General features: G+C 42.7%; 1 protein-coding gene across 5 annotated transcripts in view; it reads left to right on the forward strand.

Annotated features, from left to right (window-relative positions):
* Positions 1 to 502: 502 nt before the first annotated feature.
* SMYD1 (SET and MYND domain containing 1) overlaps positions 503 to 22,086 on the forward strand; it is a 41,926-nt gene continuing 20,342 nt past the window's right edge. For 2 of the 5 annotated variants that reach the window (XM_042981939.1, XM_042981941.1), the window contains exons 1-3: positions 14,777 to 14,821; positions 15,223 to 15,399; positions 18,874 to 19,087. In XM_042981939.1, coding sequence (XP_042837873.1) covers positions 14,796 to 14,821; positions 15,223 to 15,399; positions 18,874 to 19,087 — 417 coding nt within the window. In that variant the 5' untranslated portion in view covers positions 14,777 to 14,795. Of the gene's footprint in view, positions 730 to 12,221; positions 12,292 to 14,776; positions 14,822 to 15,222; positions 15,400 to 18,873; positions 19,088 to 22,086 lie in introns of those variants that run through there. The other 3 variants (XM_007082319.3, XM_007082320.3, XM_042981940.1) reach the window with 3 other exon arrangements.

A 22,086-nucleotide genomic window follows, 5' to 3' on the forward strand; every position in this document is an offset into this window, starting at 1 on the left:
GTGCGAAGGGGGTCAGTTGGGCATCTGCTGTATTCTGCAAGCAATCCACCTATGGGGGAGGGGAGAGGGGAACAAGGGGCCCATCTCACTTGAGAAAGTATGAGCCTGACAGCTGAAGGTTCCCAGAGCAGCAAGCATCACCTCTTCTCTTGGACCATTTCAGCTGTCTGCTTGGGATTGACAGAGGCATCTGGCTGCTAAAAATACCCCACTGACCAAGTGTTCCCTATTCCAACTGAAGCTGAGCACAACCGCCATCCAGGACTGAGCTGCTTCTTGCAAAGGAATTTTGCAAAAATTTCAGGTCCAGTTCGAGAGGTGCACCAGCCCGTGGTCATTTCTGCTTTGCCAGCTTTGCTGGTGATGAATGTGACCCTTCTCGGATCACCATTCTCTTGCCTGCCCCATTCCCACCTCCAGGAAGCGTGGCAGAGGGGGAGGTGAGGGCCCCATTGCTGAGAGGGGGTAGGGAAGGGGAGGTGCTTGTCCATTTATAGGCTTGCTCTTTGGGATGCTGAAGGTGCTGAAATAGCAATGACAGGGGACTTGGCTCCGTGTTAAATATCTGCCGAGCTGCCTGAAAGACTCTGAAATGACAATAGGGAGAATGGAGAACGTGGAGGTCTTCACTTCTGAGGGTAAAGGCAGGGGTCTGAAGGCCACTAAGGAGTTCTGGGCTGCGGATGTCATCTTCGCCGAGCGGGCTTATTCCGCAGTGGTTTTTGACAGGTATGAAATGTGGGGTGTTGCCTTCTTTTCTCTGTTGGTTTGGCCGGTGCCAAACTCTAAAACACTTTGCTCTCAAAATCTTCAGGGAAAGGGATAGAAGCCATTTGATCATTTTTAACAAAATGGCACTTCTGACAGCTGTTTTCTGGAATAACTTTTTCTGAAAAGAGTCATCACTAATGTGATTTGCTCTGGTCCCTAGGAGGGTTGTAAAGGTGAGCCAAGGCGCTGGGGTACTTTCTCACAATACCATTGAACTTGGCTGAGTGGGTGTGCTGGAGCCCACTGGAGAGGTGGGTGTGGTACTATAGGAAACATCTTTCTTTCTTTCTTTCTTTCTTTCTTTCTTTCTTTCTTTCTTTCTTTTTTCTTTCTTTCTTTTCTTTCTTTCTTTTGTTCGTTCGTTCTTTTTTTTTTTAAGTTTATTTATTTACTTAGAAGGGGAGAGGCAGAGAGAGAGGGAGAGAAAGGATCCCAAGCAGTCTCCATACTACCAGCACAGAGCCTGACACAGGACTCGAACACATGACCTGTGAGATAGACCAGAGCTGAAACCAAGAGTCAGATGCTCAACCGACTGAGCCACCCAGGCGCCCCATAGGAAACATTTTCTTACAAAAGGCTCCATGTTTTTAGCTTCTTGAGTATAATAAAGATATTACAGCGTAAAGTAATTGCTGAGACTTTTAAAAAGTAATTGTAAACATTACAATCCATTTACATTTGGAACATTAGAATATCACCATGAAGCCGAAATCCCTTTTTACCATTACTACTCCCAATCCCAATCTCCTGTCTTTCCTCAGAGGTAATACTTGTTATGATTTTAATGTGCTTCCTTCTAGAATGTTCTTGTACTAGTACATACATATATCTTCATTTATCAAGAATGTAGCACTGTAGTTTGTCTTTTTCTTTTTTTTTAATAGAAGCAGTATCATACTTCAGATGTCATTCTAGAACTTGCTGTCTTCACTGAACATGTTTTTGATATCGACCCTCATGGGAACTATAGGTCTATAGATAATTCTTTTAAATCCTCAAAGATCTGTTTCTTTTACCCCCATGTAGATCTGTCCGTGTTGATCCATATGCTATGTGGATCGCCAATTACAACTGCTGTGGATATTCTACCCAATAAATATATGAAAACTTATTTATCCACTTCCCTAATGAGAGACCTTCAGTGGTTTCTAGCTTTTCACAAAAACAAACATTTCTGCAAATAAAATCCTAGACCATGTCCACTTGCACACATGTGTGATTATTCTCAAGGATATATGGCTAGAAGGGGAATTGTTCCAGAGTGTGCTGTTTCTATTTTAATAGGCCCTCCAAAGTGGCTCTATTAAATTTACATTCCCATTTCCCCACAACCATGTCTATACTTGACCAAACTTTTAAATTAGTATTAAATCTTTATTTCAAAACAAAACAAAACCAAATCTGCCTAGTGATTAAACTATGACAATGTTCCCTCCACCTAAAGCTGGGTGACCTGCCTGACATTGATGTGATCTGAATCAAGATGGCCTCTGATATCTAGGCTTTGTGGTTGGCTCGCTGTATAGACCATCCTGGGAACGGGCACTGCTTTTCAGAGATAATTTGATTAGCATTCAGATCTTCGTTCCTTCCTGCCTACCAGGACCCGCAGGGAGAGGGCAGTGAATGGAGTATGTGGCTGACTGCCACCTGCGGAAGGAGACAGTTATACCTCTTCAACAGGAGTCTGTCTGGCTTTATTAATTTACTTGTATGTGTGTCGTGCATGGAGGTGAGTGTGGTAAAAGAGTCAGTCGGGTTCAGAATAAAGACAAAAAAGTTAGAAAACAGAAACTCAGAACACTCATTTTGATGCCGCCACTGAGTCGCCACACTGCCTTGTATAGAATACCTCCATTGGTGCCTCTAGTTCCCTAAAAGCTAATATAGCCAATTAGTGTCCCTTTTAAGAGTGGAGTTGAGTGGGTTTTCCTTCCGTTATAAAAAGAAAACTAAGGAAGAAAAAAATCTTTAGTATCTTCACACAAAGATACTAACTCTAAACACTGTTGTCTGTTTCCTTACCATTTATTTTAAAAGGTAGGTTTCATTTGTACTGCACAGCTGGGATCTTATTACAGAAACTATGATGTTTTACGTTTCATAGTTTAAGTACTTCTGGGTGACTGTACTCTCTTCATAAACATAGTATTTAATGGCTGCGTGTTCTCCTACCACTTTTTTTCTGACTGATGTTTCCATGGTTTTCTTGGTATAAATAAGTCATCATTCATTAGAAGTAATAATTACAAAACAACTTTAGTGAACATTGCAGATAGAATGCTAGCAAAATGTTATGTTATTATTACAGTAATAAAAATTGGGATGATTGGGGTAAACGATCTTTAAGATGATTGAAAAAAAATCTAAAAGAGATACTTTTAAAAAGTGATTTTTCCCAAGTGTGTCACTGCAAACATGAAGGGGCTGCGCTTTGGGTATACCAAAGATAGCTTGGAAAGGCATGGGAGGAAAGCTTTGCCCATCCTGCCCTCCCATTGTGGCCTCCTGGGGAGACTCAGCCACTGTAGATGAGAAACCTGAGGGGGGAAGGTAGGACTGAGAGTGACCCACATAAGAGGCACATTTTAATCATTCTATAGAAGAGATGCATCCTAATCCATGTTATTGCAAGCCGGGCTTCCTGCCCTACCCTCCAAACACAAATATGAGGAAAGATTTTATTTTTAGTTGAGCACAACGTTTAAATGAAAATTCTTTCAAACAACATATGACTTGTATGTACCTATATATGTTATGAAGCATAACAAGAAATGAACACCCATAAAACCATCATCCTGTTTAGTTAGAGTATGTGATTCTATTGTATCTTCTCTATCTTCCCCTATCCTGTCCCCAACTTGTCCCACAGGTAACTAGTAGCCTGAATTTTATGTTATTTATTCCTTTGCCTTTTGAGGAATAGTCTTACCACGTGTGTACATATTCTTAAACAATATATAATTTACTTTTTTAAAGTTTATTTATTTTGAGAGAGTGCAAGTACATGAGCAGGGGAGGGACAGGGAGAGGGGGAGAGAGAGAATCCCAAGCAGGCTCCATGCTGTTAGTGCAGAGTCCGACATGGGGCTCAAACCCACACACTGAGATCATGACCTGAGCCAAAATCAAGAGTCAGATGCTTAACTGACCGAGCCAAATATTTTAGCATTTAAAAATTCCAAGGAATGTTTAATGACTGCGTAGTATTCCTTTTGACTCTTATATATCAGATTAGCAAGTGCCATCAAACTTGGATGTCAAAGTTGTTTCAGTTTTCCTAACAGATCTCTCTGTACATCTCTGATTATTTATTAAAGATAAACTCCTAGAAGTGTATATTTTGGATTGAAAAGACAGTTTTGAGTCTTTTACTATAGATTTCCAAATCACCCCTCCCCCCCAAGAGGATTATACTAGTTTTTCCCATGAGGGTTATAGCATTTGCCTCCTTATCCAAGCACTGGCTAACACAGAAAACTAACTTTTACTTTTGTATTTTCCGACTTCACCTATAAAAACTTAGTACTATTTTGTTTTGAATTTTTTGATTAAGGAAGTGAGATATTTTTTTAAAAAATCTGTTTATTGATCATTACATCCTTCTTTTGTGATTTGTCTATTTTCTATTGATCCCCTCATTTTAAAACTTTGTTTTATTACTCCTCATTTGTTTTATTACTCTTTAATAAAACAAAGCTTATTTGTTTTATTACTCCTTAATGTTCAGAACTTCTAAATTGTTTGAATTCTTATGAATCATTTTGGTTTATTAGCCCTTTTGATTTTAACTCTTTTCTAGTCCTCAGTTACTTTTGACTTTCTTTATTTTTCATGTCTTTTATTTTAAAACCTATTCATTTTTCTATCATATGTGCATATATATTATATATATATAATATATATATTAAAATTATGCCTAAGCTTTAAGTTTCTTTTTTTTAGTATATTTTTATGCAGTTACTTATTGTCATTGAATTTATTCACTTTCATTGAATTTTATTCACATTCATTTCATTGAATTTATTCACTTTTAGCTTATTTAGTTCATTTTCTGTCAAGGGGAATGAGAAGATAAATGGTTTTAGCCATAAGACTGACTCAGGCCTTCAGCAAGATTCAATCCTTATCTTTTCGCTGTTTGGTCTTGAAAGGACCCTTCCAGTTCTCTGAAGTAGAACCTTCATCTTTTCCAAACTATAAAATCAGTCCGTTAGCCCAGTGGACCTACAGACTGAGGTCCATGGGGCGCCATTTATCACACTGAGTACAATCCCATTGCCACCATCACCATCACCGTCTTCAAACAAAACCCACAAACAAATAGATTCATGGCCAATGTGGAATAGAATCAGATTTGACCAGGATAGGAATTTGAAGCATATTTTACAATAACATTGGAGAACTTCTTCTCCTAAAAGCCATCTACAAATAACAAACTGTCATTTGCAAGACAGAGGGTTCTAAACTTTATTTTTGTACTTGACAGAAGGGTGAGAACCAAGCATCTTGAGCAGAAGTTATTTCTGGTCAAAATGGGATGTGTGGTGGGGAAAGTGCTAGTTAGAGCTCAAGACATTTAAGAATGAAGTAGGCCCTGGACACCTTTATCTTTAGAGGTTCTATCTCACAATATGTCAAAAGGTAGTTTTTGCTTACCACTTCTGAATGGGTTTTTATAACTTTGCTATTACAATTGTTATTAATTTCCATTTTGCATTTTTTTTTGTTTTAAGAAAATTTGGGGACTATTCAAAGGTGTGATGAATTCCAAACCTTTTCCTGGGTCACCTGTAAACTTTTAGGCCCTTGACACTGAACCTCTATTGCCTAATGGGAGACCAGGGCTACCAGTGCTGTCTGGAGATGGGAAGCTATTTCCAAGGTTTTGTAGTTTCTGGTGGCAACCTGGCAGAGATGATGTCCTTGGGGAGTTGGGCAGTAGAGGGGAATTGGGTCATTTGACCCTGAAGATCTCTTCCAGCGTGAGATTCTATGGGTTTCATGATTTCTTCAGTACATGTGAAGGACTCCGGTGCAGCAATAGAGGGGTGCTGGACTAATATAAAATGGAGCTTGTTCTGGTTATTTTTTATTTTAGCATTAAACACAAGACATGGCATGGGAATGGTGCTCATGAGCAGTTCTGGGGGCCAAAAATGCTATTTGATGGTTCCTTTTTAACAGTCCCAGACGTTATGAATTTAGAGTGCATCTAGGCTTTGGGTCCATGGATCCTTAGCTAAGGAGAGAACTATATTTGAAAGATCAAAGTTTGTGTGGATGTGCATCTGTGCTTTTTATTTCTGGGGAGAAAGTCTATAGCTTTCATCACTTTCAAAATCACTTTCAACCCAAAAGAAGGTTGAGACCCATTGGATATATTCAGTCCTCTCTTATAGATCAGGAAGCTGAGGCTTAGTGAGGAGACAGGCAGGCCATCCCAGGTCATACATGGATGGACAAGCATAGGGCAGGACTAAGATTCCTGAGATCTTGTCCTTTATCACTACCCCCCACCCCAAGTGGGTCTGGCATCGCTGACTTAATTTCTTCTTTCCTTGTCAGTCCAGTTAATAATATTTGGTCTTAATAAAGGAAACAATACTCATCCATCAATTTCAGAACAATCAAAATCTGGTTCTGGGACCTGAGAATGGTTAGATTCAGAGACTCCTAGGTAAAAAACAGGAATATACATGTGATTACACAGGAGACTTCCTGCCTCCTTCCTATAAGGACCCTTGCAATTGCATTAGACCCACCAGGATGTTTCAGGATTATCTCCCCTTCTCAAGGTCTTTAACCTTAATTACATCTGTAAAGTCCCTTTTGCCATGTAGTGTAACATATTCACAGGTTCCAGGGATTAGGACCTTGTCATTTTGGGGGGAGCTATTATTCAACCTACCACAACCAGTAAGATGAATTTCCTATTAATCCAATTCATCGCAAAAAAAAATGTTAAGAAGGAGCAAGGATAGTGGATTTTTACAAAAATTTCTTTAAGTAAAAACTTGACTGGTTCCTAAGTGATTCTGTATAAGCAGTTGAAAGTGTCTAGGAGATTATGTACATATATGTAGGAATAAACAATGATAAGAACATAAGAAAAAGTAGAGTACTTTAAGAGAAATTAATGCCAGCCAGGCTTTTTTTGAAAATTGGACCAGTTATGAGCTTCAGGTCCACTGGAGACAGCTGGGCTTTTAGCCAGTGTAATTCTATATGGGCTTGTGGGAACAGGAGGATTAGTGTGGCATACACAACCAACACACTGTGGCCTTTAATCTGATAACAGCTGGTGGGGGAGGTGGGGGGAGCAAATGATGCTATAAATGGAAATCATTTAATAGAAGGATTAGGGAAATTCCTGAACAGTTAGTTCAGAAATGAATGAATCACTGTTTATTGTTCAATTTACAGTGTTAAACATTTACACTCGATGTTGCGGATAACCATAGCAGATTTAAAACTATGTCTTTATTTTATTTTAAGTAAGCTCTATACCCAATGTGGGGCTTGAACTCACAACCCTGAGCTCAAAAGTCACATGCTATACCAACTGAGCCAACCAGGTTCGCAATGTCTTTAGTTTGACACTTTTGCAGGTGCAAGACGTGGTGACGTGTCACATGCCCCGTTACAGGTTGTATTGCTACATTTTATGAAATGCATTTAATCCTTAAATGCAGAAGTTTGCAAATAATTGCTTTTTAAATATAAATGAGGTCAAATGCCAGGTTGTCCCCACAGTGATTTCATCTTCAGTCATGTGCATCTGAAGATGTGTTTTAAGCATGGGAAATGAGGTGTGGTCACAGCTACAGTGTTGGAAATGCAGACAGGTCTGAGTTGGGAGTGTGAACTTCTTCGTGTGAGTTGTGGCAGAGGAAAGCTGGAGAATTGCTACGTGAATATAGAAGAGATGTTAAAAAATAGGCAATACCTAGATCTGACCTAAGGAAGCAGTATCACCTAACTTCTTTTTTTTTTAATTTTTTTTTTTAACGTTTATTTATTTTTGAGACAGAGAGAGACAGAGCATGAATGGGGGAGGGTCAGAGAGAGGGAGACACAGAATCTGAAACAGGCTCCAGGCTCTGAGCTGTCAGCACAGAGCCTGACGCGGGACTCGAACTCACAGACCGCAAGATCATGACCTGAGCCGAAGTTGGCCGCTTAACCGACTAAGCCACCCAAGCGCCCCTTAACTTCTTAAGCTAAGGTCTGTATAGTGCAAACATGAATCCAGCGATGCCCCTCAGGGGTTGACATGGGCCATTTCAAAACAACATTAAGTAGATGCCATGGGGAAAAGAAAATGAGCCTTCCAACTCTGGGTGGGTGTCTCTTCTCTGCAGGAGCCTTCAGTGGTTCCCCCTTTGCCTGCAGAATAAGGACATACTACTGAGAGTAGCATTCCAGGTCCCCTCGCCTCCGGTCATTGTTCCAGCATCATTTCCCAGTGTGGTGCATCCTATGATCTTGTCAGATAGCTTACTCCCGTCTCTCCTGTATGTACCTGTGCCCCTATATGGATGCCTTTGACTCAAGCCAGTGCCTCTCCATGGAAGAACTGACGGTCTCTGAGTACAAACTCGGCCCATCTTTAGAGGGTCAGAACAGTGCCTCCTCCCTTCACAGATGATTGCCTCCCCAGATTCCTCGCCTCCCCCACCTCAGTGGGAGTTAGGCTTCCCTCGAACCCTGCAGGAGTTACCTGCACTCCTAGATGGCATGCCTCACCTTGCTTATATGTGTTAATGCCCCAGCTCAGCCTAGGGACCGCTCAAAGGCAAGGTTTGTGTCTTGTTTATCTTTAAGGCCCTGTATTACCAAGTTCAACGCACAGCACATAATGGATGCCCAATAAATACTTGTGAAAGGAAAGTAGAGTGGAAGGGACGAGGAAGGAAGGAGAGAGGAATTTAAAATATTGTAAAATCCTCTGGGTACTTGAGGAATGTGGGATGTTCTTTAGGAGGTGCCCCCTTCCCCCTTGGTTTTTGAAGGAACAGCTCCTGGCAGGCTGAGAGTCTTTAAGCAGTATAGAAAGTGAGAGCTGTTGGCTCAGTCCTTTCTGGCTGTGTTTTTAGGCGGCTTGTCCACCTTGCAGGTGCCTTCTCTTGCATTTATCTGTCCAGCAACTGGTTATTTCCATATAAGGAGTTGAGCAGCAGCTGCCCTTCTAGCCCTCTTGATTCTGACAGGTGACATGACCCAGGGCAGGGCTGCAGAGCAAGAAGTGAGTGGGGACCCGCTGGCCAGGGCAAAGAACGCTCAGGGCTACAGGCAGAGCTCAAAAGTGGGCTTTGGGGACTTCCTCTGTCCTCTGTGCTGGGCGCAGTGGCAGACATGAGGAACCCCTATAAGGATCCTCGTATCCCCAGGAGGGTAGTAATCACTACTCCTAAGGGTTGTTGTGAAGGTTTAACAAAGGAGAATTGCTTGCAACATCTCTTTGAAAATTGCAGGGGGTTGTGTAGGTGGGAATTAACATCCTCTGTGGGCACTGGGGAAAGAGACTAGGAGGAAAAATGGGACTTCCTCAAGGCTGCCTGGCTAAGCCTGGCTAGAAGAAGCATCTTTCTCCTGCAACCCAAAAAGTGGTTTTAGGACTTCCTGTCTTCTGGATTTTCTCTCTCTCTCTCTCTCTCCCTCTCCCTCTCCCTCTCCCTCTCCCTCTCCCTCTCCCTCTCCCTCTCCCTCTCCCTCTCCCTCTCCCTCTCCCTCTCCCTCTCCCTCTCCCTCTCATTAGGGTTAGTAAGAATGAGGGGAGGTATTTCTGTCAGAGAATTACCTGCCCCTCCTACAGGGGTTCTCTGCTAGCCTGGAGGTCTTTCTCGCTGGTGGCTGCCTGAGAATTAGTGGATGCTGGAGGACAGCAGGAGCTCTGAGATCACCTGGCCCAACCTCCCCATGTGACAGATGGGTGGATGGACCCGGTTGTCGTCTACTGAGCACTATCTTGTGCCAGGCTCAGAGCTGGCTAACTTTACATTTAATCTGATAGTGGTGGGATTTGGGAACTTCTTTGTACTCTTCTTCTTGCTTGAATTTTTAAAAATAGTAAACATGTTTCATTAAAAAGCAATATTTGTCTAAAAGATATCAAGATCTAGGTGTTGTTATGGGGCGCCTGGGTGGCTCTGTCAGTTAAGCGTCTGACTTTGGCTCAGGTCATGATCTCACGGTTCATGGATTGGAGCCCCGAGTAGGGCTCTGTGCTGACAGCTCAGAGTCTGGAACCTGCTTTGGATTCTGTTCTCCCTCTCTCTCTGCCCCACCCCCATGCATGCTCTGTCTCTGTCTCTCAAAAATGAATAAATGTTAAAAATTTTTTTAAAAAGGCATCAAGATCTAGGTATTATTATTCCCATTTTCACGTATGGAAATGAAGGCCCAGAGAGGTTAGGGTACTTGCTTGAGGTAGATACTGGAATCCGGAGTTGAACCCAGCTCTGACCGGCTCCAGGTCTGACCTTCCATAATACCCATCCCACCACCATTAAAGGAGATGGAGACCAGAGAGATGGGCTTTTCTTTTTTTTAATTAAGCTTCCCCTTTCTGCCTGCCTGACACTTCCTTGCACACCCCACCAGAAGGAGCAGGTTTTCTCTCATGTCTACATTCTTGCTACTCAAAGTTACAGCTCAGCATCACCTAGGAGCTTGTTAGAAATGCAGAATCCTGGGCCCCACTCCAGACCTACTGAATTGGAACTTGAATTTTGACAAGATCTCTAGTGATGTGTGTGCACACAGAAGTTCGAGAAACCCAGCTCTGCTTCAAACCTACCCCCCTTGTCTTTCCTGGTTCCAGCCTCATGGCTAAGCTTTACTGGCAGGTGAGGTAATGGAGAGAAAGGTCAGCCTCATCCTAAGGAGATCTAAGTTAGGAGATAACTCCCGATGCTTTTTCACTAGCCTTTAAAACTTGACTCCAGGCCCTAGCAAAATTGTAGGATGGGTTATAAAACAGGTGTGTAAGCCTTTGGAAGTAGTTTGCATAGTTGGGTGGCTAACATTTGGAACCCACTATGTGTTCACTATAAGAAAAAGAACCATTCCAAATTGACCACATTTTCTTTCTATGAAAAGTAATTAAAAGTTTATTATAGAAAAGTGTAAAGACTCTGATGAGACAAGATGATGTGAAATGCTGAACTGATGAATTGAATTGATGATAGCTGAATTGATTCAAGGACTGATAATTGATTGTATAGTGACTGGAGAGGTCTCTCTATCATCCAGTCTGGGGTGAAGTCTTTACACTGTTAGACTGCATTTGTTAGAAATGCAGAATCCTGGGCCCCACTCCAGACCTACTGAATTGGAACCTGAATTTTAACAAGATCTCTGGTGATGTGTGTACACAGAAGTTTGAGAAACCCAGCTCTGCTTCAAACCTACCCTCATCGTCCTTCTAGTCTCCAGCCTTCTCCTTGTCAAAATGGTTGTTAGTGACTTGGGAGATGTGAGGGGCTTTCCACTAGAATTTCTTATGGACATATTATAGCTGTAGTTCACGGCAGATAGATTATTCTATAATCAGGCTCCATTAAGAAGTGTGTTAGGTCAGTTTATGGGGGCCTGGATGCAGGCTCCAGGACAGATGTATTGTCTTTCTATGAGCCAGACTAAGAAAATTTGAGCCTCACAGGCAGTGTGGATGAAGGGAAGGGCAATGCCAGAGGTCCAACCATGGGGCAGACAGTAAGGGGGCATTGTCTGCACAGAATTTAAAAACAATAACAGAACTGACTTTTAAAAACCTGACTAAAAGATTCTGTTTTTATTATCACCATGCACCAGTAATTCTAAACAATGTCAGGGATAAAATACTCTTCCTTGGGAAGAAAGAAAAACTGTGTTTATCTAAGTTCTAAACAATTGCCGTTGCATAAACTTCAAACTGGCACATTTTAAAATCACATAACCCTTAATAAACATTGTATTCTGCCTGGGAGCTAATCCGGGAGACTCTCAGTTGGCCCCTAACACATGTTCCCAAACACTACATGTTTGTTGCAAGAACAATTTCTTAAGGTTCACAATTGCTTGAGCTTATGAAGGCCACAGCTCATGTCTCCAACCCCTATGCTATTATCTCTTCCTGAAGTTTAAGTGTATTAGAAATAAGCAGACCCCAGGGGTGCCTAGATGGCTCAGTTGGTTAAGCGTCTGACTTCAGCTCAGGTTATAATCTCGTGGCTCATAGGTTCAAGCCCTACATCAGGCTCTGTGCTGACAGCTCAGAGCCGGGAGCCTGCTTCGGATTCTGTGTGTCTGCCCCCCGCCCCCACTCATGCTCTGTCCCTCTCTCTCTCTCTCCCTCTCTCTCTCAAAAATAAATATTAATTTTTTTTAATTTTAAAGAAGAAAGAAATAAGTGGAGCTCATAAAGATAAAGCAGAAGAACTTTTGTCATTCTAGGTGACCACCTGGAGTTTGTGGTCCTTTTTAAAATGTGAAACAGCGAAATGGTGTGAGAACTGCAATGCATAATATTTGGTAGGTGTAAATTCCAGTTTCAGCATGGAATATGTATACGAATGTGAATATATGTGTACAAATAAAAATATGAGGATATAATGCTTGAATGTTCTAAAAATATCAGTTTGGGTATAAAATGTTAGGGCAATCCAGTGCGGGTTTGTTCCCTGATGGACATCCCTGGGGCAGATAGGCATGGAGTTCCAAGTGACAAGTCACAAATGGCAGCCTGCATGATCATACTTGCTTCTAACTCTCCCCTCTCCAGACCATTTCCCTTTCTTTCCTGCCTTGGGTTTGTATTCCTGGTCTGAGTCCTGATACCCCAGAGGCGAGAATCTGCTCCTCCTTCCCCATCCCAGACTAAGAGATGCTCTCAGACTTGGAGATGACTCATGGCTTAGCATACTGTTATAAGTGATGGAAAACTGAAAGCTCAAAATGATTTTGACCGTTTGGAATACCATAAAGGTGAAGACCCCACTTCAGGTTAAAGAATTCAATGTCATGAGGAAATTTGGGGGAATGTGGATAGGTTCACTGTCTTGGTCATGTTGATGGTTTCACAAGTATATGCACATGTCAGAGTCTACCAAATTAAAGATTTTGGATATGTATGTCAGTCATACGTCAAGCTATTTAAAAAAGGTAGCATCATATGGACAAATGGAGGGAAGCTCTGATTTGGCTGTGTGCCTTTGAGAAAACCTGGGACGTACCAGTGACTAGATTTTTAATTTTATCTCAAATAACTGAGTTTTTTTTGCAGGAAAGCATTTATAGCACCACACTGGATACCATACTCTGTTCTTGGCCCTGTAATTATAAAACTCTGTGACCCAGTATCCACCCTTGAGTGGCCAGGAGACAGGATTTGGAGCCTCATTGGGATCCAAATTACTTGGGTTCTTCAGCAATTCAGTCTCTGCTGAAGAACTTCACATTTCTGCCAGAGAATGCCATCTTGACTTGAGGCAGATACGAGAAATTCATAGCTCCCCATTTCTAGGGGTTTGAAGATTCCACTAAATGGTCAGGGTCCTGCATGAGCCTATCTGCTCTGTTCTGCTGGAGCGCTCATGACAAATGACCTTCTCAAGCAGGGAATACCCTCTTTGGTATAGCTACGATGGGCTGCAGATTCTGTGCAAATATAGCATATTCTAAATATGCTAGTGTAATTCTAGTCTTCCTCTCCCATTGGGAAAGCTTAAGGGATTGCATGGGAGTGAGGAAGACATTATTAGGGGGATAACTTTGAACCTGCTCTAAACTTATAACCACTAACCTTCCATGCCCATGAGTATTTCATGATTAGTAACAAGTTATAAGCAACATACCTCACAGCAGATGGGGACACAGCAGTGTGTTGAGTTGGCCACCCAGTGGCTGAAAACTGGACTCCAGGAAGCCCAGGACCTAGCTTACAGCAATAGCCTGAGCAGTGCCCTCAGTTTGGCTCTCTACCTCTCTCCATTTCTTGATGCCCTCCTGGGGCCACAGGGCCTGACCTTTGGTCTCCTTGAGCCCAGCACCCTAGCATTGGTCTCTGAATCTTGCTTGATTGCCCTGCTGCGCCCACTTTCCTTTGGCTACAGGGACCCACTGTGGGCGCATCAGAGACCGGAATAGGACTGTTGAAGGAGCTGGGAGTGAGAGGGTGAATGAAAGGGAGTCACAGCAGCGGTCTTCAGATTCTTGCATCACTGACCTACCTAGGCCTGTTCCACTGGACAAGGATCCAGAGAGCCGAATTCGATGATAGGAGTATGTTTCTCAGGAAGACAAATTCAGGCTGAACTCAAGGAGGAAATCTGCAACAATTAGGACTGGCCAACAATGGATTAACTGTTCTTGGAAACAGTGTACTCTTTTTCACTATGGGAACTTAAAAAGTGCAAGGTCAAGGATGGACACAGGGATTTCTGTGTTTGTATGTTCTATTGAAGGTTCTTTCTTCAGGCCCTAGCCTTCTGTGATTCCAAAAGCTCCTGTTTTCCTATACTTTTGAGATGCCTCTTTAGACCGTAAACTACAGTCTGAGTTCACATACCCATTTTTTCCCAGGGAGCTCAGCGTTTCTGCGCATACCGCTGAGCTTGTTTTCATCATTTTTCTGCTTCAGTGGCCAGGATTTCTTTTCTCCACATTGCAAAGATATTGAGATATTGCGCATCACGCCAGATTTCACTCACTCTTGATATTAGGTTTCCATCATGTAGCCTATGCTGTTTTCTGCCTGAAAGACGGCTCTAACCTGGGAGACACAAAGCTCTCTCTTGGGAACACTGGGGGGTGGGAAATACGGGGTAAGGAACCTCATCTGCCTATTCATCTCTCCCTCTCCCACTGAGTGGGCAGGCATGACCTTCCATGTCACTTCCACTCTCTCTCTCTGAGTCAGGAGAATACAGCGGGTGACCTCCGTGACATCAGTAACCTTGTAATTGTTACTCTTGCAAAACACACGGAACTGTGACATACATCAGAATGCGCAGACCCCATTTTGCAAAAAATACATCATGTTTCACGTCCCATCATATTGTAGGTAGTTATGAGTTTTATTCTTCAAGGGAAAGGGGCATTGCCTTTCAAGAACAAGAGGGTCATGTCACACAGAGTGCTATGGTACCAGTGACCTGTGGCTTTTGGCGAGGGAACCATGAGGAATTTCCACCTAGTCCTTTGGCTTGGAAGACTTCCTGGGCTCCTCAAGTGTCTGTTCCAGTGTGTTCCAGGAACACCCCATGGGGCCGCTATCATAGCTTTCTCATGCAGTTTATGTATTCCCAGTGCCTACCGCATATGGGTCTAAATCTACACTTGCAGAATTAAATTGAAAGGCTTATATGCAGCGTGCAGTACTGTCCCCACGTTGGGGTCCAATGTCCAGTGCAGTCCCTGTTTGCTATGCCACCCCCAATCACTTGTTTCTCCCTTCATTCCCAGCCTTGTTAACTTTGTGTGCCATACCTGCTTCAAGAGGCAGGAGAAGCTTCATCGCTGTGGACAGTGCAAGTTCGCCCACTATTGTGACCGCACCTGCCAGAAGGATGCTTGGCTGAACCACAAGAACGAGTGTTCGGCCATCAAGAGATATGGGAAGGTGCCCAATGAGAACATCAGGTCAGAGCTGGGCCCCAGGGCTAGTGTTTGGGATTCCCAAGTGTCAGGTGGGGAAGGCATTAGTGACAAGCATTCCCAGGCCCAAGGAAGCCAGGCTGAGTGCAGATCACGGTAGAGCCTCAGAGAGACTGGATAGGGGCATCTCTGTGCACTCCCTTTAGGTGTGGGAGCCCATCTAGAACTGGGTGTCTGTGGCCATGGTTTTAGTCCACAACCCGTCTAGACTTGACTGCAGACCTGTTCTCAATGGCTCCCTAGTGTTTAACTTTAAAAAAAAATTTTTTTGATCTGCCAATGTTTAAAAAAATTGGAAAATTCCATATTAAAAAAGTTAGGATTTCTGGTTTCTCTTGAAAGAAAAAAATCTGAAGATTTGGCAAAATGAGCTAGAGCTCAACAGCAGCTGAGCTATTTAATTCCAGCAGAATTAAACACACAAAAAAGCAGAGCTTTTTTTTAAAGGTTTTATTTAAATTCTAATTAGTTAACATACAGTATAATATTATTTTCAGGTGTCCAGTATAGTGATTCAACATTCCCATACATCACCCGGCACTCATCACAGGTGCACCCCTTGATCCCATCACCTATTTCATGCACCCACCACTCTGGTAACCATCACTTTGTTCTCTGTGGTTATATAGCAGCATATCTGCAATAGTCAAATTACAGAAACAGCTCAAGTGTCCATCGACTGATGGATGGACAAGGAAGATGTGGTATATATACACAATGGAATATTACTCAGCCATCAAAAAGTGAAATCTTGCCATTTCCAATAAAATGGATGGAGCTAGAGAGGATTATGCTAAGTGGAATAAGTCAGATTTCACTCATATGTGGAATTTAAGAAACAAAACAAATAATCAAAGGGAAAAAACAGACAGGCAAACCAAGATAAAATGCAGAGCTTTTCAAGTAACCATAGACCACTAGTCCCTTGGCTTGTGCACACAGCCTTCTGCACTCATTATACGCGAAAGACATTCACAACAGTTAGTGGCATCCCCAGGGCGGCTGTGGCCAGGAATCTCAGGGCCAACACCACAAGATAGGGCTGCAGGTCAGTGCTTGGGAGGTGGTGTTGGAGAGCAGAGGAGATGGGGAAGGTGAAGTTGGGACCATTTTCAGTGGGTAGGGTGGGAAGTTCAAGTACAGAATGGAATCATCATATCCTAGTAATTTTTAGGAAACTACAAAATGAAATGGCTCAGTCAGCCTCCCCATCCCCTTAGTTCCATCTGCTGAAATCCTGCTTCTTTAAAAACATGTTCTTTTGCAATTTTATTTTATTTTCATGTTTTAAAAATTTCAGCTTTATTGAGGTATAATTGGCATATAAGATCGTAAGATATTTAAGGTGTACATAATGATGATTTGATGTGTATACAATGTGAAAGGACACCTCCCATCTAGTTAACATACCTATCACCTGACATATATATCCTTTTTTTCCCCAAGTGAGAACCTTTATGTTCTACTCTCTCAGCAGATTATAATTATACAGTACAGTGTTGTCAACTGTAGTCACTATGTTTTACATTAGATCCTCAGACCTTATGTATCTCCTAGCTGAAAGTTTGTGCTTTAACTAGCCTCTCCCTGTTTCCCCCACTACTCAGACCCTGGAAACCACTTTCCTCTGTTTCTATGAGTTTGACTTTTTTCTTTTCTTTTTTAAGATGCCATACATAACTGATACCATGCAGTTTTTGTCTGTCTGGTTTGTTTCACTTAGCATAATGCCCTCAAAGTCTATCCATGCTGTCTTAAATGGAAGGATTTCCTCCTTTCTCATGACTGAATAGTATTCCATTTTATACATATATATATATATATAATATATATATATATTATATACTGTATATATATTATATATACATGTATATTATATATATTTATGTTATATAATTATATATTATATTTATGTTATATATATATATATACAGCATATATATGTGTGTATATATATCTACACACACACACACACCACATTTTTCTTTATCCATTCATCCATTGATGGACACTTAGGGACCATTTCCCTAGTATTTGGAGGCAACAGACACCCTACTGGAGCCTTATTTTCTCCAGTGCTGTCCTGAGCTCCATGTGGGGATACCTCAGTTCCCAGGCACCTGGGATTGCCAGCAGGGCATCTTTTCAGAAATAACTCTGTGACCCAAACGAGAGGAGAAACGGGACTGTTCTTTGCCAAGGAGGTCCCTCAGGGACAAGATCTGCCTTAGGCCCCCACCCCCTTGCAGGTGCTTGGCCAGCATGCATTCAATGAGTAGCCGAGAGTTGCCAAAATGCCTCTCAGTCATAGGCTTAATCTAGTGAACATAGGCTACCAAATAGGTAACCCTCACTGTCCTCAAGATGAACTGCACCCTTCTGTCTCACACTCCACACCCTGTGCTCTCCAGGGCTCCCTCCTATCCCACCTTGCCTCCCCTCCTCCTTCAGAGCCCTCTGCCTCAGCCAGGCCAGCCCCCTCCCCTCCTTGCTTCCTGCATATGCCAAGCCTATAGCTGCCTCCGAGCCTTTTCTTATACTGTTTCCCCACCCAGATTGTCTTTCCCACCTCTTCCTTTAATCACTAAGACTACAGATAAGTTCACACACATGTAGACATCGGTTACACCACTTTGTCTTCCAAATATTATGTCAGGGGATATGTATTATCATCTTTTACTGGCCCTTAGATAGGTCCAGGGAATTGCCCAAGGTCACATAGTAAGTGGAAATGGATTTGAACCCAGGTTGTTAGACTCCTTCTCTAGTGCTCATCTCAGTTAGCCATATTATCAGGAGAGACCCAGGCTGCCATACCTCAGTGTCCCCAGATGCCTTTTTCATGGTCTCATAGACCCCACATGACCTGGCTCCTGCCCACCTCTCCATCTTTATTTGCTCTCCACTCCCTACTCACTATGCTCCATCCACCTTGGATTTCCTGCTGTTTCTCCATCATTCCAAGCCCATTCCTTCTTCAAGGTCTATGTACTCACTGCGCCTTCCCATCTGCACGGACCCAGCTCCTAGTCATTCCATTTTCAGCTTGAGTATCATCCTCAGTATCACCTCCCCTAATCACCTTGGCATCCCTTCCCCCAGTCACCCTCTACTATGTTTTTATTCTACCCTAGTTTATTCTTTGCGTTGCACTTAACGCTAGTTTAAATTATTATTTTTTAAACTTAGGTCTCCCCACTATAAAAGGGATAGTGAGGGATGGGCATTGAGGAGAGCACCTGTTGGGATGAGCGCTGGGTGTTGTATGGAAACCAATCTGACAGTAAATTTCATATTAAAAAAATTAATAAAAGAATAAAATAAAATAAAGGCTCCATGATAAAAAGAAATTCCATATATGTAGGTCAGCCCTGTGCCTGACATGCATTAGGTGCTCAGTAAGTGTTTGTTGAATGAATGACTGTGCTGGGGCATCCCTAACCCTGCCCCTCTCCACAGGCTGGCGGCCCGCATCATGTGGCGGGTGGAGAGAGAGGGCACTGGGCTCACAGAGGGCTGCCTGGTGGCTGTGGATGACCTGCAGAACCACGTGGAGCACTTCGGGGAGGAGGAGCAAAAGGAGCTGCGGGTGGACGTGGACACTTTCTTACAGTACTGGCCGCCCCAGAGCCAGCAGTTCAGCATGCAGTACATCTCACACATCTTTGGCGTGGTATGATCCCCCATAAGGTGGCGGGGGTGGGAGGTGGCAGCTGGGATTGGTCAACCAAGAAGTATTCAGAGGCTACCAGGCTGGACTAGGGGAGGGGAGGCCGAGAGAAGGACCAGAGGGGACAGAGGCCCAAAGTGAAGAACTTTCATCCCATTTCTGTTGTTCTGGCCTTGCTTACCAGAAAGTCATTCCCACCCTATCAGAAGCAGGCATCCCACACACAAACTGTCGGTTATCCCTGCATGGTAGATATGGATAGGAATTGACCTTCTTATTTATCTCTGCTTTCTACTTTCTCTTGTTTATACTGAGAGCAAAGACCCAATCACCATCCCTTGTTGCCCAAGTCACTCTGGAAATGAGATCCTTCCTTTTCCCAAGTATGGTAGGCAGGATAATGGAGAGCCTGGAGTCGTGTGTTATGGACATTAGGGAGACGAGAAGAAGGACTTTTGGAGAGAGCTGCCTTGGAGCAGCAAAACCAGAGCTCTTGTAGCCATAAGAGGCCAAAGCATGGGGGTAGGAGCTTCATGGATTAGCAGGTTCAGGCCTTGGGTTCTGGGGGTAGATGTCTTCCAACTGGCGCGTCTTCCTTCTGTGGTGCTGATGAGTGGGCTGAGGGGGGAGGTTACTGTAATAACAACAATAGCATGATCATACTGTACCTCTCCTGTCCTCACCATGTGCCAGAACTTCTGTGATAGAGTGCTGTAGAGAAACAGAACCAATAGCGCGCGCGCACGTGTGTGTGTGTGGAGAGAGAGGGAGAGAGGGAGGCAGGGAGGGAGGAAGAAGAGATTTATTTTAATGAATTGGCTCTTGTGATAGTGGAGACTTAGTAAATACAAAACCTGCTGGTAAGCTGGCAGGCAGGGGGCCCGAGAAGAGTTGCAGTTCAAGTCCAAAGGCAGTCTGCTAGCAGAATCCTTTCTTGTTTGGGGGAGGTCAGTCTTTGTTCAGTTATAGACTTCAAAAAGGAAAAGAACCATATCATCTTGTCAATAGATGCAGAAAAAGTATTTGACAAAATACAGCATCCTTTCTTAATAAAAACCCTCAAAGAAATTGGGATAGGAGTAACATACCTTAACCTCATAAAAGCCATATATGAAAAGCCCACAACTAAAATCATCCTCAATGGGGAAAAACTGAGAGCTTTGCCCCTGAGATCAGACAGGGATGTCCACTCTCACCACTGTTGTTTAACATAGTGTTGGAAGTCCTAGCCTCAACAATCAGACAACAAAGTGAAGTAAAAGGCATCCAGATTGGCAAAGAAGAAGTCAAACTTTCACTTTTTGCAGATGACATGATACTCTACATGGAAAACCTGAAAGACTCCACCAAAAACTGCTAGAACTGATGCATGAATTCAGCAAAGTTGCAGGATACAAAATCACTGTACAGAAATCGGTTGCATTGCTATACATCAATAATGAAGCAACAGAAAGAGAAATCAAGAAATCGATCCCATTTACAATTGCACTGAGAACCATAAAATACCTAGGAATAAACCTAACCAAAGATGTAAAAGATCTGTATGCTGAAAACTATAGAAAACTTATGAAGGAAATTGAAGAAGATACAAAGAAATGGAAAAACATTCCGTGCTCATGGATTGGAAGAATAAATATTGTTAAAATGTCAATACTACCCAAAGCAGTCTACACATTCAATGCAATCCCAATCAAAATTACACTGGCATTCTTCTCAAAGCTAGAACAAACAATCCTAAAATTTGTATGGAACCACAAAAGGCCCTGAATAGCCAAAGTAATGTTGAAAAAAAAACCAAAACTCAAAGCGTGGGGCATCACAATCCTGGACTTTAGCCTCTATTAGAAAGCTGTAATCATCAAGACAGTATGGTATTGGCATAAAAACAGATACTACAGACCAATGGAATAGAATAGAGAACCCAGAACTGGACCCAAATATATGGCCAACTAATCTTTGACAAAGCAGGAAAGAATATCCAATGGAAAAACGTCTCTTTAGCTAATGGCGCTGAGAGAACTGGACAGCAACCTGCAGAAGAATGAAACTGGACCACTTTCTTACACCATTCACAAAAATAAACTCAAAATGGATGAAAGACCTAAATGTGAGACAGGAAACCATCTCCTCCTAGAGGAGAAAACAAACAACAACTTCTTTGACCTCAGCCACAGCAACTTCTTCCTCAACACGTCTCCAAAGACAAGGGGAATAAAAGCAAAAATGAACTATTGGGACCTCATCAAGACAAAAACTTCGGCACAGTGAAGGAACCAATCAACAAAACTAAAAGGGAACCGACAGAATGGGAGAAGATATTTGCACATGACATATTGGATAAAGGGTTAGTATCCAAATTCTATAAAGAGCTTACTAAACTCAACACACGAAAAACAAATAATCCAGTGAAGAAATGGGCAGAAGACATGAATAGACACTTTTCCAAAGAAGACATCCAGATGGCCAGCAGACACATGAAAATATGCTCAACATCACTCATCATCAGGGAAATACTTCACACCAGTCAGAGTGGCTAAAATTAACAACTCAAGAAACAACAGGTGCTGGTGAGATTGTGGAGAAACGGGAACCCTCTTGCACTGTTGGTGGGAATGCAAACTGGTGCAGCCGCTCTGGAAAACAGTGTAGAGGTACCTCAAAAAATTAAAAATAGATCTACCCTATGACCCAGCAACAGCACTACTAGGAATTTATCCAAAGGATACAGGAGTGCTGTTTCATAGGGGCACATGCACCCCAATGTTTATAGCAGCACTTTCAACAATAGCCAAATCATGGAAAGAGTCCGAATGTCCATCAACTTATGAATGGATAAAGAAGATGTGGTTTTGGGGCACCTGGGTGGTTCAGTCGGTTAAGCGTCCAACTTTGGCTCAGGTCATGATCTCATGGTTCGTGAGTTCGAGCCCCATGTCGGGCTCTGGGCTGACAGCTCAGAGCCTGGAGCCTGCTTCAGATTCTGTGTCTCCCTCTGTCTGCCC

Source organism: Panthera tigris, chromosome A3, assembly GCF_018350195.1.
Source record: "Panthera tigris isolate Pti1 chromosome A3, P.tigris_Pti1_mat1.1, whole genome shotgun sequence".
Lineage (NCBI taxonomy): Eukaryota > Metazoa > Chordata > Mammalia > Carnivora > Felidae > Panthera > Panthera tigris.